This window comes from Lates calcarifer, linkage group LG20, assembly GCF_001640805.2.
Source record: "Lates calcarifer isolate ASB-BC8 linkage group LG20, TLL_Latcal_v3, whole genome shotgun sequence".
Classification (NCBI taxonomy): domain Eukaryota; kingdom Metazoa; phylum Chordata; class Actinopteri; family Centropomidae; genus Lates; species Lates calcarifer.
In genome coordinates this window covers 13,601,454-13,617,145 of record NC_066852.1, presented here as the reverse complement: position 1 = coordinate 13,617,145, position 15,692 = coordinate 13,601,454, and the positions used below count along the sequence as shown (strand labels likewise).

At 40.0% G+C, this 15,692-nt stretch overlaps 3 protein-coding genes across 6 annotated transcripts; 1 reads left to right on the top strand and 2 right to left on the bottom strand.

The window, feature by feature from the left end:
* Positions 1 to 156: 156 nt before the first annotated feature.
* Positions 157 to 4,934, bottom strand: pcyt1bb (phosphate cytidylyltransferase 1B, choline b). 2 transcript variants are annotated; one of them, XM_018691276.2, is made up of 9 exons: positions 4,828 to 4,934; positions 4,373 to 4,595; positions 2,967 to 3,066; positions 2,491 to 2,607; positions 2,212 to 2,363; positions 2,028 to 2,106; positions 1,784 to 1,926; positions 1,508 to 1,696; positions 157 to 617 (listed from the first exon to the last, which is right to left on the bottom strand). In XM_018691276.2, the coding sequence occupies exons 2-9, from the start codon at positions 4,451 to 4,453 to the stop codon at positions 366 to 368; spliced, it is 1,113 nt and encodes a 370-aa protein (XP_018546792.1). In that variant the 5' UTR covers positions 4,454 to 4,595; positions 4,828 to 4,934; the 3' UTR covers positions 157 to 365. The 2 variants fall into 2 exon arrangements, with proteins under 2 accessions (XP_018546792.1, XP_018546791.1); XM_018691275.2 differs by lacking the exon at positions 4,828 to 4,934 and having other exon boundaries at positions 4,373 to 4,694.
* Positions 4,935 to 7,057: 2,123 nt separating this feature from the next.
* Positions 7,058 to 12,408, top strand: lipia (lipase, member Ia). Its single transcript, XM_018691271.2, has 11 exons — positions 7,058 to 7,417; positions 7,943 to 8,027; positions 9,017 to 9,387; positions 9,483 to 9,591; positions 10,156 to 10,257; positions 10,393 to 10,482; positions 10,569 to 10,736; positions 10,919 to 11,008; positions 11,435 to 11,543; positions 11,657 to 11,830; positions 11,967 to 12,408. Exons 2-11 carry the CDS (start codon positions 7,970 to 7,972, stop codon positions 12,049 to 12,051), a joined length of 1,356 nt encoding a protein of 451 aa, XP_018546787.1. The 5' UTR covers positions 7,058 to 7,417; positions 7,943 to 7,969; the 3' UTR covers positions 12,052 to 12,408.
* Positions 12,405 to 15,677, bottom strand: si:dkey-71d15.2 (SH3 domain-containing kinase-binding protein 1). Of its 3 annotated transcripts, none has more exons than XM_051078550.1 (7): positions 15,042 to 15,677; positions 14,579 to 14,678; positions 14,236 to 14,335; positions 13,711 to 13,822; positions 13,408 to 13,622; positions 13,209 to 13,272; positions 12,405 to 13,094 (listed from the first exon to the last, which is right to left on the bottom strand). In XM_051078550.1, the coding sequence occupies exons 2-7, from the start codon at positions 14,607 to 14,609 to the stop codon at positions 13,056 to 13,058; spliced, it is 561 nt and encodes a 186-aa protein (XP_050934507.1). In that variant the 5' UTR covers positions 14,610 to 14,678; positions 15,042 to 15,677; the 3' UTR covers positions 12,405 to 13,055. The 3 variants fall into 3 exon arrangements, with proteins under 3 accessions (XP_050934507.1, XP_050934508.1, XP_050934506.1); XM_051078551.1 differs by lacking the exon at positions 15,042 to 15,677 and adding an exon at positions 14,997 to 15,021; XM_051078549.1 differs by lacking the exon at positions 14,579 to 14,678.
* Positions 15,678 to 15,692: the final 15 nt, after the last annotated feature.

The following is a 15,692-nucleotide window of genomic DNA, read 5'->3' as shown; positions in this document are numbered from 1 at the left end:
TTGCATACAATCTAGTCATTTGTTCCATTTTGATATTTAAAAAAGTATTTATTGGAGCAGCAGCATCCAAATAAGAGTACATAACACTCTGTGGTGTCTTATTTATTTAGAGAAGAAGAAGAGTCACAAATAACAGAGGACAAATCACATCCAAGCTAAATTTTAATGTTCTTTTCCTTTTATTTTCAGTGAAGAAACATTATGTACATTATAATATATTGCACTTGCACTTGAATAAACTAGCAATAAAGTACTTCCTCTTTCTTTGTTAATTTTATTAATAGCCCCCATAGATATATTATGTACCAAATTAATGACCAATAGCCTCTAAGAGGACAAGTAAAGATGACATTAATATGAGGAATTCACTGAACATGTCTACTGTATGTGGAGGCAGATTTGAGAGAGGGGCGTGTCCCCTTTTTTGGTGAGGTGGGGGAGGATGGAGAAGAAGGAGGGGAGAGAGAGGAGGGAGACGGGGAGGCAGAGGCAGATGCAGGGGAGGAGTCGGGAGAAACCGAGCGTCGTCTGGTGGGGCTGCTGCTCGGGGAGCCACGGGGTGAAGAGTAGGGTGACAGGGCCTGAAGCATACGGCCACTCCGCTCCTGAATTGCGTGCTAAACAAGGACAAAGACAGAGGAGAGTTAAATTGCGTTGTTGTGTTTTGTTGCAGTGGTTCTGTGATGTTGTGATGAAATGCTCTGTGACCAGTGTATTGTGCTTACTTTCACCCAGCCTCAAATATGTATTTATATTCTTGTCATTCCACATTAGTGCCTTTTGTCACTGCCCAGACGATGGCAAAAAGTTTTGTTGTGTTGAGGTGTGGCCGTGGAGGTTTTGGTGCCTTAGGCAAACTTCTGAATGAAACAATGGATGTAGCTATCACTTGAGTAATTTTGATGAATGTTATAAGAAGCCTCTTTTTCCCCATGATTTTTAGGCAAATTTCTGGATATTTATTCACATATTGAGATACTGTCAGAGATACCACTATCCCACAGTGTAAGTTGTACTGCTTCTAGGTGTGTGTCCATTGTGTCTGAGTACAGATTGAGATTGATGAGTTATGACTGTTAGGAAAGGTGTGTGACGGCAGCACCAAGCCATACTACCCATGTGTTTCCCCATGCACTGGCAATAGCAGAGCAAGAGTATAGAGTTACATTTGACAGAGATTATATTGCAGTCTTTGCCACTGAGGCTTATGTTGGTCGATAAACTGGTGTCTCTACTTCCTCTATGATAGGCTCTTTGTTGTTAAATGTCATATTTCATAAGTTTGACATTTAACATGATACATTAGCAATAAAACCTGATGTTTACTGCTGAAGCTTAAAGAAATAGTTCAACATTTTTGGAAAAATGCTTTCTGTTTGTTCTGTTCAGTCACTAAACAATGAACTCAACCTAGAAATGAATGGTTCTGTGTGGTTGAAGAGGGGCTTTTCCCCTCAGTTAGTGCGACCTGTGGATTAAAGTAAAGTTTTAAAAAAAGTAAACATGCCCAGGCTCCATCAGGTCCAAAAAGCTCCAGGAAGTTTCCAATGAATTCTCGTGACTTCTCTTCCCACTTGTGGATGAGGTCTTGGCTCTTTTCCTCCACTCTGTAGACAAAGTGTTTGGACTTCTCCTCCACCGTTCGGACTGTCTCTTTCATCTTGTCTACCTGGTTCTGGAGCCGGTACTTCTTCTCCTGTCAGAAAACGACAAAGCATGCAACCATCTCTAGGATATTGTTTATTTTAAAGACTTTTCAGTTTACTGAATACAATTTCCTTACATTAATGAATCCAACATTTAGTTCTCGGGCAGTGTATCCTCTTTGCAGGTTGCGTCGAACATAGATATCGTAGTCTCGGACGATGCGAGTGATCAGATCAGATGTGGAGATGCCCTCTGTCCTCTGAGTGACCACAAACATCCCTGACGTGAATACACAGATACTTCAAACACACGTAATTCATTCAAGTGACATGCGAAATGACAGAACTAGAATTCATCATAATGACTTTTAGTATCTTCACCTGCTTCCTTAATGTGTTTATAAACGTCCTCTGATCCAGCAGAGGTGTATGGGATATCATCATGGGCCACAAAGTCAATCTGTGAGTGCAACATCACAGTGTTGAGACAGACTGAACATCTCTGTTGTTGTCACAGTTTGACATTTCAAAAAGCTGTGTGTTCAGTGACTGCGTGACCTTTGACCTTGTGTCTCTTGAGGAACTCTGCGGTAAGGGTCCAGGGAGCGTCCCGTACCACCTCGTCAACGTAGCGGCAGTGCCTCAGGGCTTCGTAGCGTTCATCCTCTGTCATCACCGTGTAGCCTTTAAACTTGTGGGTGAGTTCATCACTGCAGACTAAGGAAACAAGAACTTACATGTGATGTCTTACATTAAAACTTATGGCTTTAATCTGGAATTAAAATGGAAGATCAGAAGTGTCAGCTTAACCCCTAAGTTAGTGAGAGAGGCGTCCATACTTTACCTCCTACTATCAGATAAGTGTTGGGAAACACATTTTTGGCCTGCATCAGAGCTCGAGCGTGCCCAGAGTGAAAAAGATCAAAGATTCCATCAGCGTAGACTCGCACCGGACGATGAGCTACAAGATAAGAAATACGAAGACATGTCTTTGAATACCAGCATGACATCACAAAACCTGATGGGGATTTAGAGGGATTTACTGCTATGCCATTTTGAAGTAGGTACTGATATCTGATCAGCCATAAAGTCAAGTCATAGTCAAGTCATATGGCGTGACACATTCCTATAAAAAAAAAAGATCATGATAATATTGTGCTGATAGTGAAATCACATATTACAGCTGATGTCAGCTGATACCAACATACTGTATTTCCCTGACTCGTTGCTGCCACTAGCTGGGACAAGAACCAAAGACACTGAGTTACATGACATTAATGGGCAATGTAAAAATATTCCAAAACTACTAAGAAGTGTGACCTGGTGTGCCCCTCCGTGCTTGGGAAATTGTCAGCTTTTCATGGGGGGTATCTGTTTCACAACCTGTAGACTTGGCAAAAGCAGCCGGCTCCCGCAAAGCCTGAACACAGGACAGAGAGTAAAGAGAAAACAAATACATACTAAGTTTAAATCAAATAGTGTGTTTGTCTAATTTGGTTAATCTGTGCTCTAAACCACTTCCATCCTGTTCATGTTGCCAGCATACATTAGGTGACAAACTGAACAAGCTGTCATTATACTACACAGACAAACATATTCGTACTTGCGTTTACACCTGAGGGCAATTGTAAAGTTTTCAGTTTGCCTAACGAGCATGTATTTGGAGGGGAGGAAATGGGCGTCACTGGAAATCATGCTGCAGTTGAAACACACTCAAACATTCAAAAACAAAAAAGTGCAGGAAGAAGATAAGCAGCAACAGAGTTGTTGTAGAATATAGATAGAAAGTAATGCAACATTAACAGTGCTGCTATGGTTTATTTTATTTTTGTGGGTTTGCACTCCTCTCTACATTTGACATTGTAAAAAATTTAAAACAAGATAAACTTTGATAATACCTTCAGGACAGTTCTGAACAGTCTCAGTACTCTGAAGTCATGAGCACCTTGATATGTCATGGACTTTGTGTTGTGTGCAGATACATATACGCAGCTTTATCTGCTGTTTTGTAAGATATACTTTGAACTCTGATTCTGCTCAAACATCCTCTGTTTCCTGCTTTAAACTATAAGTTTGTTTGCTTAATAACTTGGAAATTTGTTTGGAAATGCTCAGTACTTTATGAATGATATTGATTTCAGTTTGCTTCCATGCTTCTTGGATAGTTTTCTAGTTTTAGTCCGTATGGTTAGCCACTGATTTCTCTTCTTCTCTACACCTTCAAGAAGTCAGTATACAAGTATTCACAATAGAGTCACATATAGTCAGAGAAAATGGGCAGCTTATGCAGTTACATTCTACATCATACGATTCACAGCTGTCTGATACATTTTCAGCCATGAAAACTGGTTACAATATAATTATGTTAAAACTACCATTTTAATCATACCAAACAAATAATTAATATCATTTGGAAATAATCATTAATGTATTACTGCACCACATAAAAATGACTCATTGCTACGGCATTCCACCCAGTTAATGAGGTAACTCTCCACTCCCAGGCACCGGTTTAATAACCACAGAGGAGACTTTTAACTATAATATTCAAAGCCTGTCACATAAAAATACAGTATGAGTCTGACTGACACATTTCTGATACATATTCTCATTTCCAGTGTCTTTAAATAACATACAATAACAAGACAGCCAGAGTCTCACTCTGAGTTCTCAGCGTAAGAAGAAAAAAATACAGCCACGTTTCATGTTGACAGAACAGGACTCACCCTGCGAGGGCCTCCCCTTTGGTTCTGCTGGGCCTGTTGTTGTTGGCCGTTGCCACCTCGGCCTCGTCTCCTTCCAGGCATCCTGGATGTCGTGCTGCCTTTCCTGTAAACAGCACCGTTGCTCCCGCCTGCCGTTCCTCTCGGCCGGTTCAACTAATGCACGGGGGCGATTTCCAAACCTGTCTGTGTTTTAAAGTATACATCCCCGTCGGCCTGCCTGACCCTGATGACGGGAGAAAGCAGTGAGCAAAGTTCAAGCCACTCCGGTGAAAGCATTCAGAAATGTAGATTGCACTTGTCATCAATACTGAGCTTGGGAGGACTTTCTCTTTCTTTGTGTGGTAACACTGAAGCTTGTCACAACAGGGAAGTTGCAAAGTTATGCTGTTAGTGTAAACTTTATACACTATATGTAACAGTCCAGCCTGAAGTGAAAGTGAAAAATATATACATACAGATTCTGGGACATTTCTCATATCTCCTTCCAGACTTTAATATATCGAGAGGAGGATCTATTAATAGTGTAACATTGTACACTGAGGGGAGCTTGGTAAGTGCCCAGAGCATTTACACTGTCAGCCTTTGGAACCAAACACAGAGGGACAATATGTCCCAGTGTTTTAGAAAACTTATCACAGTGCTGTGCTGGATATTATGTAATTTCTGTTTTGAATACAGTATGGGTACATCTTTAGATCAACAACATGCTGCCCTGGCTACTGGTTATAGTACATTTCGTTTTCGACACCACCTGCTACTTTACCATACGCACTGTAGCAGCAGCTGAAGTTTGACCCTGTTGTAAAAGACTACATGATTCATTCATAAACATATTGTCTAAAACAATTGCAGAAAATCATACTGTACTCAAGCTTAAATACATTAAATGGACATTCAAAAATACTTTCATTATAGTATTTATGTAGAATTATTTTGGTGGATCAGTCTACCATGTTAGTCTAAATGTCTCAAAAACTATTGAATAGATTGACTTGAAATTCTGTACAGATAAACATGGTATCTAGAGGATGAACCTTATTGACTTTGCTGATTCCCTGACTTTTCCTATAGTACCACCATGAAGTTGACACTTGTGGTTTTGAGTGAAATGTCTCCACAGCTACTGGATAGTTTTCCATGAAATGTGGCACAGATATTGACGTCCCACTTAGGATGAATTATGATAACTTCGGTGATCTCTTAACATTTCATCTAGTGCCATCATTGGGTCAATTTTTTATTTTGTCTAATACATTATGGTTTATGAGCAAATACCTGCAAACACACACAAAGTACAGTTGAGCCTCAGCTGTACTTTGTGTGCTGAGCAAGCATTAAACCCGCTAAACACCAACATGTTAGCATTATAATTATGGACACATTAGAGATTGAAAATTATTTTGATTTACAAGGTGGTTTAAACATAAAAAGGCAAGGTGTTCCCTAGCATAATCAATATTTTTGTTAGACCCTACCCATGATATCACAGTATATATTATTTATGATTAATATATTTATGATCAACACAACAAAGTGGTGGAAATACAGCTGTTCTCTAATTTACCTTTTAAGCACAAAAACTAACATCTTTTTTATATGTAACTGCCAGATTTTTGTCAACACAATAAATTGCACAAAGGAAGAAAGAAATAAAATAAAATATAAATCTGATATTAAAAAGATTAAAAGACCTTCTACTGCTCCCACAAAAAAGTTAGACTATCCTCCCATTGACAAAAAGTACCTAACCATCCCTCTTTTCTCCTCTACTAATATTTTTTACGGTCCCTTAGTACAAGCTGAACTTGAATTGGCTGTTGAATCTTGTTATAATTGTGAGTGTGTTTCATGACCATAGGAAATATTTCTGATCCATTGTCATCATTATTTTTATCATGGTTATGTAAACATAACATCATGCTTAACATATTGTCATTATTTTATATTTTGGGATCTTTAATTTTGGTTGATTTAGAAAAACAGGTGTGTGATCACATTTGCAGAGCATCAAAAAACATTTGTAAAGATAAACAACCAGTGAAGTTTGAAGTTTATCTTACAGATGCACTGTTACCTACATGTACTCGGGTGTACATGCATTTTGATTTCTAAATGTTATATGAAGACAACTGAACTTGCTTGAAGTTCTTGAAGATGTTTCACCTCACATCCGAAAGACTTCTTCCGTTAGAGGGGATTCTGGGACTTCCGCGAGTCCAAGACTGGTGGGGAGTCCCAGTGTTGCCAGAGACCCTGGGACTCTCCCCTCAGTGGATGTGAGGTGAAATGTCTTCAAACACTTCAAGCAAGTTCACTAGGCTTCATGTAGCACTTAGAGATACCATGACCTGGATGACTGGGAATCTTCACAGACACATGAAGCTTATGCAGGAGAGGTAGGAAGCTAAAACCTTATACAGAGACCTAAAAACTACAACAACGTCTCCCAAAGCTGAAACAATAATATACTAATCCATACACTGTGTAATGTTGGGAAATACTGAGATTAAATTACAGAGTAGCAGTTGTTGTGCAACTCCTTACAAATGTCAGCACAGTTTTGACAGACTCCAGGTGAAAACAGTCTGGTCAGGGGAGTGGGTGTTTCATTCATTAGTCAAAGTGACACATTTTTGGGAATAGGGTGGATGCTAATTTCTGGAAATACCCATAACATGTTTCACTTTCATTCTTATTTTGTCCAAACGAATAAGAATGGACTCAATAAATGGCAACAAGAGCCTTGTTTTTACAGAATCAAACCAAGTTCAGTGGATACGCAGCAGTCACCCAACCGGTCTGAGGACCGAGGACCCGGGAGTGACTTCACAGGAATTTTTTTCACCTGTGAACACAATGACCTGGAGCAAGGGGTGTGGCTATCCCTGCGAAAGCATGCAGGGCGGGAGTATTGCTTTGCTGTTCTCCCTCTCACTTCCTGGTCTCAGAGACACTGGCCAAATATGTGGAGTGACAAACAGAAGATAACCTGTAATATTCTGGACCTTTGACAGTCAAGTGGGGAAGTATTATCCTACAGTAAAGGTAAGACTCTCTCTGATAATACTGAAGTTCTTACTATACTCTGTCACTGTTGACAAATTTGAGCAGACAGGATCTGAGGAAGACACTGTCTACTTAGTAAACGTGAGGCGTCTAGTGTAGTAAAAGAAATATGATCACAGATAAAAACCAGGGTGTCCAACTGTTATTGCTGTAACTTCCAGTTCCACGGTGTCAGATTAATGACAGTGGGTGGAGACAGAAATAAAAGAAACTTAATTTTCAGTGGAATGGAAGTTGTTTTTTTACAGCTTATTCATGACCACAGTTTAGAGTAAGTAGATAAGTAACTAACCTGTTTTCTCTGCTTTCAAACTAAAGCTGAGAAAATACAAAGTGTCAGGGAAACATATGAAGGGTTAGGACAGTGTTTTCCTTGAAATGTTGCTGTGTCTGCTGTTGTGTTTGCATCCGTGTGATTTACTGTTAATTACTGTTAATTATGGGCCAAATAATGTCTGACCGGTGTATTTTCATGTAATTGACTCAGATAACTCTTATCTGTAGATTTTTTGCCCATTGCTGGTGTAAAGCATGTTCCTGTGGCAATATCTGACACCGCTCCTGCTGATAGCTGTTCAAATATGCAAAGGTATGACATAAAACACTGAAATGTAAATGAATGTACAAATGCACACATACACACACAATCACTTCTGTAATTAAATGTATAGCAACTGTTCTCCTGGGAAGCAGTCGAGCAATATTTGAGGAACTGAAACTTCATAGCAAAACCAAGATGCTCTGACAAATGACCTTCACTGTGGTTTGCAAAAACCAGAAACACGGTATTTGGCTCTCAGCTGACCTATCTGCAGCCATGCTATGGTGATTTGTTGCGCAGCAGTTAAAGAGAACAGCTGATGGCTTTTCTTAAACATAAACCTGGTTTATTTGTCTAGAGAAAAAAATGTTTACACAGAGTCAGGTTGATAGCAAGAAAACTATTAATCCAGACATCACTGCCGACAGAAACAGATGAATATCTGTCTGTTTTTGAATGTCTTAATTATAATTGGTTGTTTAGCTCAGATATCATGTAGTGTGGTAGGTGGCACTGTAGGTTTTTAAAGACTGTATTTAGTCATTATTTCCACACGTCAGTGTCTGTGCTGCACCTCCAGACATACTGGAATTGTTTGTAAAATGTGGCGTGGGTACACTTTGGTTTACCACATCCTCTGCTTTTCCAAGGATCTATAGCCGTATGTGACTGCATTTTGCTTGCCCACTGGTCAGCAAACCATGACAGTGCTACTATAACTCAGACACACTCAGAGATGTCAGAGTTGCCTAATTGTGCGCTTTCCCAGTTGAACGTGTTCATGACATGTGTCTTTCCAGTGGGCGAAGCTGTGTTTAGAAACGGTTTCACCCTAGAATTACACTGAAAACTCCTACACTCACTGAGTCATATGGACATTATGTCATTCATTAATGAGGGCAGAAACTTAGGGTGATATAAAGGTTATGCAACCTTGAGCAATGCTTATAAGATATCAAAACAGCTGTGTCTAATTTATTCTTATTTAAACACCTCTCTCTTTCTGCTCCTTCTTTTTTCTCACCACCACTCACCAGGTCAACAATGTGACGAGTTCACAGATCTAAATCTCGGTCATGCATTCATTGGCACCAACATCAGAATTAGGTTGTTGCTGTACACCAGGGAGAATAGTACCTGCGGCACGCTCCTGTCCCACACTGACCTGTCAGACTATCCCCAGTTCAGTTTGTCCAAAACCACCACCTTCATCGTTCACGGGTATAGGCCCACGGGATCTCCGCCGGCGTGGGTTAACGATATGACAGAGCTGCTGCTGGCCAGGGACGACATGAACATCATAGTGGTGGACTGGAACTACGGAGCTACCAATTTGAACTATCTCAAGGCAGTGGAGAACACAAAGAAAGCAGCAGCCAACCTGACTGCTTTCATTGAAATGATGCAGGTATGACGTATATCTGACACTCTCTGTGACCATCAGTGTCACTGGAATGTCACAGACTGTTGTGTGTAATAAGACTAATCACTAATTCTTTGCAGGACCAAGGTGCCTCTCTGAGCTCCATCCACATGATTGGAGTCAGCCTCGGAGCTCATATATCAGGTTTTGTGGGCGCCAACCTGAAAGGGTTAATTGGAAGAATTACAGGTAAGAGTGGTGCATATTGGCACATAAATTCAGATCACTCTGATTCAGAACTACTCAGTCTGTAACAGTAACTAGTGAGTGGTGAAATCTTTGCTGGCTTTGCAGACTGTCGGAAAGGATTTGGCCACGGTAGAGTTGTAGAGTTGTAACAACATACCATGTAGTTCAGGTTTTGGCTGTTTGGCAGGAGTCAGCATGAAAAAAATGAGCACAGTTTCATCGATTCTATCTGATATCCCTGTGACTGTGGTGAGAATTTTCTGCCTTCACTTTACAATCTCTCCACAGTTCCTGCGGTATGAGTCAAGTGCAGAGCCACAAAGATACCAGCAATAAAAACAGGCCTAGACGTCTGGAGTTCCTCTGTACCCTCAAACTGTTCATTCATATAAAACAGAAACTAGACATGATAATCTCTGTTTGGAGAAGAGCTACACTGGTTTGTCAGATTTGTGTGAAGAGCAGTAGAAATAATTTAGAAAAGGGATAGAAGGTCGAGCAGTTCAGTTTGGTTTGAGGATAAACTTTAAGCTCCTCTGAGGTCTACTGATGTGATGTGTGCAGCTCTGGATCCTGCTGGGCCTCAGTTCAAAGGCACTTCTAAAGAGGACAGACTGGACTCCACAAATGCCCAGTTCGTGGATGTCCTGCACACAGATATAGATGGTTAGTAAAGCTGAAATTCTGTAAATTCTGTATTATATAATTATAATTGGAACATAATTGGAACATATTTATGTTTTTCCTCTTAAAATATAAAAGCATACTGATGGTTTTCATGTGCCAACCGTGTGTTCTCAGCCCTGGGCTTCAGAGAACCTCTGGGTCACATTGATTTCTATGCAAATGGAGGAACAGACCAACCCGGCTGCCCAAAGACAATCTTTTCTGGTAAGATCTTCAAAATGGTGGGACCTGTGTCATAAAGGATATAAACAATATAATAACATTTCACTTTCTATCTTACCCCTGTACAGGAGGATCTTATTTCAAATGTGACCACCAGAGATCAGTCTTCCTCTATCTTGACTCTCTGAACCGGACGTGTGTCAGCAGGGCATTCCCCTGCTCGTCCTACAAGGACTTCCTGGATGGTAACTGCCTGGACTGTGATGAGTTTGGTGCTGCTGGATGTCCTGTCTTTGGTTGGTACTCTTGATTATCTATATGAAGTTTAATAGTTTTAATCAAAAATAATATGAACCTACTGAAGACCTACTGGTTAAATTAGTCTTAAGGCATTTTAGATATTGATGAAATATGATAAGATGAATATTTTAAAGTTATGTTGTTGTAGTCCTGACCCAGCTGTTTTACTCATTTGCAGGTTATGACGTCACAAAGTGGCGTAACATCCTACTGAAGCTGGGCCAAACTAAAACCTTCTTTACAACAAACCCAAAGTCTCCATTCTGCAGTAAGTAACAATAATAATCCATGATCATACTAACAGAAACAGTAGAGCCTCTTAATCTCAGTAAAGCAACTGCATCTCTTGAGGAGTCACTTCACTCAGTCCAATAACCCTGTGCACAGTGCCAACCAGTGGTGGTATCATGTCTTCTCCACATGATTTCACACTGTTAGATGTACAATGTGTAAGTTATGTTGGAGGAAAACCAAAATTGTATGATGATAATCTAAAAAGTGTGAAAGTCAAGGGCTCTATAGAGAAAGAACAAATAAAATCCAACACAAGCAAACTTTTAATTTGAGGACACCAAACACTGAAAACAACCTCCTGTGGTCACATGTGAATGAAGACCATAAAATAAAGACACACATTCAAAAGCTCAAATGTGGACATATTTTTAAAAATAAAGAATGTAATGTTTTCTCTTAGTGACAGGCTACAGAGTGGATGTGATGATATGGAACAAGGAAAGTCGCTGGGGATACATTACTATTAAACTTCATTATAATGGTACAGAAGCACTGGCGACCATTAACCAGTAAGTCTTCTCTCCATTTAAAATAAGTACCAATGCTCCACTGACTTCTCTTTGCCCCTCTGTTACTGTTACTTTCTCTCAGTAATGTGCTATTTTTTTTTTTCTCAAATCAGTAAATCAGCGAAGTTCATGAGATACACAGAGACCCACTTGTTTGCTCAGTTTGACAAAGACGTTCAGTCAGTGGAAAAGGTTTCTGTCAAATTCTCCACTGGGAATATTTTCAAGCCCAAATATAAGCTCCGTGTTCTCCAACTCCGTCTCACACATCTGGAACACAAGGAGAGGTAAGCAACACATATTGATTTTAAAAGTTTTGTAATTTCTTGACCTATACTTTCCTCCATTCCATTTTCAGTCAACTGTAATCCCTCAGTTCACTCAGCTCTAGATTTACAGTAACATCCTCTTTGTCTCTCACAGATCTCTCTGTCGATACGACATCATTCTTAAGGCAGACACTGAGGTCACCTTCAGGCCCATTCCGTGTGAAGGATCCAACTTTTGAGTAAAAAAAAAAAAAAAATCAGACTTTGAAAACATTGAAAACTTTGTCGTTCAGAATGTGGTTCAGCTGAATCATCAGTCCCTGACTGTACAGGACACCCACCTGACACCCAAATATATTTACTGTGAACACTGAAATGTGATGTATATAATGTACATGCATTTGTAAGAGAATATATATATATGTATGTTTTTCCAGACTCTATTTGCATGTCACTTGTAGGGAAAATTAGAAATGGGAATGATTTTTGTTGTCTCAGTCACAGATTTTTAAAAAACCCTATATCATTATATATTTATTTATGTATATGAATTAATCCATAATTATTAATAATAAAAAAACAAATCAAATCATCAATGGCCAGCTCCAGCATCTTTAATGAATTCACACATCAGCCAACAACAAATTCACTGACAGCTTGGTCAACTTTTTATACAATCAAAAAGCAAACTTACAGTAGTTGAAAAATATATGCAACTAAAATATGAATGAAGCTTCATGTTTGTGCCTCTATATCACATTATTATAAACAAATGATCACTCAGCCCTGCAGACTAACTGCCAGCTCTCGTTTCCCATCCTCCTCTCTGTACGCCAAACAGCCCTTCAAAATCTGGACTCCCATAGGAAACCTCAAGACAACTGCACGTGTGACAAGGGCCTCGCACTGCTCATTTCCAGAGAGGACCGTCAGATACAGATACTCCTCTCGGTGCGACGCTGGATCAAGGGACAGTTTGTTTTTTGCAGCCTCTCACCTTGAGTCTGCTCCCACTGTGCTTCATCTTTTACACATTCAGCAATGAGTCAGTAAAAACATTCAGTCCCCTTGACCATTCAGCAGTCCAACAAAAAAAAAAATACGATAATTTTTCATCAAAAAGGAGCAAGGACGACTTTTTTAAACTTAGAAAAATACCATTTATCAGATAAGCGTACAACAGGACCTTGGCAGAACAGAGACTTTTTGTCAAATCAGGATCTCATGTCTTTGATGACTCCACTCATTTAGACATGCGCTTCTTCATACGTTGAATCTCCATCTAAAACAAAACAAACCATGAGTGTAGTTTCTACATATTTAAGTCTGATATTCTCTGTCAAAAAAGCAAATCATACTTTACAGGAATTCTAGTGTCCTTTGTTTTTTTACGCACCTGTAAAGTCAAGCGAATCCTCTTCTCCTCATCCAGCTCATTCATCAGCAGTTTAATTTCTTTGCTGGAACACAGAGCATTGCCAACTTAGTGCAGCAAACAAACTCTCCTGATGGACACTCCAGCAGAGGCAGTGATGGCCAGGTTGAGGCTGAGGCAAGTAAAACAAAAAGTCTTAACAGAGATAACAAAGCCGTACTTGTGCTGAGTCTTCATTTGTTCAAACTGGTCCCTCAGGTCTCTCAGCTCTGTCTGCAGTTGTTCCAGGTTCGGTGAGGTGTGTTTCGCTGGATTTCTGCTTGGCCCAGGTTCGGATTTGAGGCCCGGGGGTAGAGTCGGATGTAGCACGGCGGAGAGAGCCTTTGGTAACAGAGAGGAGAAGGACTGCGAGGGTACGCTTTTGGGTACTGCTGCCTGTAGAGAATAACTCATCATTACTGGCTGATGAAACAACAAAAATCTAAAAAGTGCGTAGAGCCTTAGGTTTTTCTTTTATGCTTACAGGCAGGGCAGACCCATTTTGACTCGTGTCCAGAGAGTTTTCTTGATGTGTTAAAACATCCAGCTCCTCAGTCTGATTTTCTTTTCTTTCCTCCTCCATCATGAGTGTTACCTGTAAATTTAGTCTAGTTTGAGACTTTTGATGAGTAAAATACTGAAAGTATGAAAACAAATGTCCCAGCTTTTGGTGTCCCCAAAGAAAATATTCAAAATGGCCTTTAGATCAGAGACAAATAGCTCATATTAAAAACAAGGTGAGTATCTTTTAACCCTGTTTTATGTAAGGAGTCAGAGTAGATATCTTCAGCTACTCAACGTGGCTGTGTGTGTGTGTATGAGGTAGCTCAGAAAAGTTAAATTTATCCCAAGGACAGATGGGACACAAACAGAACAGACAACACAGTCTTTTCATTTGTGAGCCAAGTTGTAGTTGTATTACAGTAGTAGCAGTAGTATTTAACTGGATAATGTAGCAGTGGAATGGTTTGACTTCCAGATGAACTATTATTAAAAATGTATACTTCCCAGAGTCTGAAGCTCTGACTGTAACCTCTCATCTGCAGCATGAGCTACCTGCTCATTCAGCTTCTCCGCGACTGACACAATTGAGTGAAACTCTTCAGTGTCTTTGAGAGAAAACCGAGAATAAATGTTAAAACACACCCCCCCAGAACCCACAACTACTTTAAACCCATTGCTATAGAAAACTGTAGACTGTTTTCACAGTAATAAACCTGCATCTTGTCCCATTTCTGTGATTCCAAAGCCTCCAACTAACATTCCTAATCCTTTTTTTTTTTACATGCAGCAGTCAAGCATGGTAGCATTTCAAATGCAACAGATGTAATAACAATAGTTGCAAGGCTTACCAGGAATGAGGACTGAGCTATAGCTGCCCATCGTGACAGAGAGGAATACAAGTGTAGAGAGTGAAAGACAGAAAAACCTGCAGAGCCTTTAAGTCTACATCTACAAATGACAGATTGGAGCAAGTCAGTGGAGCAGAAATCAACAGAAACCAGTCAGCTCAGAATGACCTCATGCTACACCTTTAAGAAACTGAAATGTACTGAAAAATAGAGGTAATTCTTTAACTAATACCTGAACTGTTCGGATTAATTCAGCAACTTCCATTTGTACATTAAACTGAGATACTAAATTTAGGTGTTACAGTAGAGGCAGCTGTTTCTCTCATGCCACAGCAGTGAAACAAATGTGAAACACATGCTGGGACCAATGCACAGAGGCAGATTATACAGCCATTAGTAAACATACTAAACCAATTACCAGATTATTGTCAGTTAGAGTCGAGGATCTGGTGCGTAGACTCACCTTGTGTTCTGCCAGTGTCACCGGTGAGATACAGCAGCATCTGTGGTAACTCGACACCGTCCATTGTAACCCAGTGTGGTCTGCAGAGTATGTAGTGATGAGGAGTGGTACTGTCAGGGCTAAGTTTAGCTCGGGACAAGAGTGCAGCTCCGCTCTGCTCACAAATATCACTAGGGCAGAGAGAAGGGCGTCACGGGCTGAAGGGTGAGAGCAGTGTTTAGAGGGGCAAACTGGAGAGCAGCAACACGGGAACTCGTGTTTAGACTAGGCAGAAGAAAGAAAACACAAAGGATGATGAATGCTTTTAGCTTGAAAAAGCTCTGGAGCTGCTTTGATTGGCTTTATTAGTGCTTCCTAAACAGCACTTAAATCGTCACTTCGCTGATTTTATACATTTACACATTATTCTGTAGTCTGTGAAAACAGTCAAATGTGTCAGAATAACTGGGCTTCTGCTGCTTCACTTTTATTACTCTTTGTTAAGTCCCCCAACTTAATCAACTAAATCAATACCACATTGCTGGGGAACAGTGAATACTAGAAATTGAACAGTAGTTAAAAATCAGTAAATCAATAAAGATTAATCAAGCAGTCTGAAAAAGTATTCTCATTAGGGAGTAAAGCGTATAAAAACTGGATATAAATGGCTGC

What these genes read in the sequence shown, in the direction of transcription:
- pcyt1bb (XM_018691276.2), bottom strand. Translation starts at nt 4,453, where the DNA reads ATGCCTGGAAGGAGACGAGGCCGAGGTGGCAACGGCCAACAACAACAG. An exon ending in CACTTATCTGATAGTAGGAG is followed by an intron (nt 2,364 to 2,490) that starts GTAAAGTATGGA and finishes TTGTTTCCTTAG; the next exon opens with TCTGCAGTGATGAACTCACC. An exon ending in TAAACACATTAAGGAAGCAG is followed by an intron (nt 1,927 to 2,027) that starts GTGAAGATACTA and finishes TATTCACGTCAG; the next exon opens with GGATGTTTGTGGTCACTCAG.
- lipia (XM_018691271.2), top strand. Translation starts at nt 7,970, where the DNA reads ATGTTCCTGTGGCAATATCTGACACCGCTCCTGCTGATAGCTGTTCAA. An exon ending in GCACTGGCGACCATTAACCA is followed by an intron (nt 11,544 to 11,656) that starts GTAAGTCTTCTC and finishes TTCTCAAATCAG; the next exon opens with TAAATCAGCGAAGTTCATGA. An exon ending in CATCTGGAACACAAGGAGAG is followed by an intron (nt 11,831 to 11,966) that starts GTAAGCAACACA and finishes TGTCTCTCACAG; the next exon opens with ATCTCTCTGTCGATACGACA.
- si:dkey-71d15.2 (XM_051078549.1), bottom strand. Translation starts at nt 15,105, where the DNA reads ATGGACGGTGTCGAGTTACCACAGATGCTGCTGTATCTCACCGGTGAC. An exon ending in AAAATGGGTCTGCCCTGCCT is followed by an intron (nt 13,623 to 13,710) that starts GTAAGCATAAAA and finishes TATTCTCTACAG; the next exon opens with GCAGCAGTACCCAAAAGCGT. An exon ending in CAAATGAAGACTCAGCACAA is followed by an intron (nt 13,273 to 13,407) that starts GTACGGCTTTGT and finishes TCTGTGTTCCAG; the next exon opens with CAAAGAAATTAAACTGCTGA.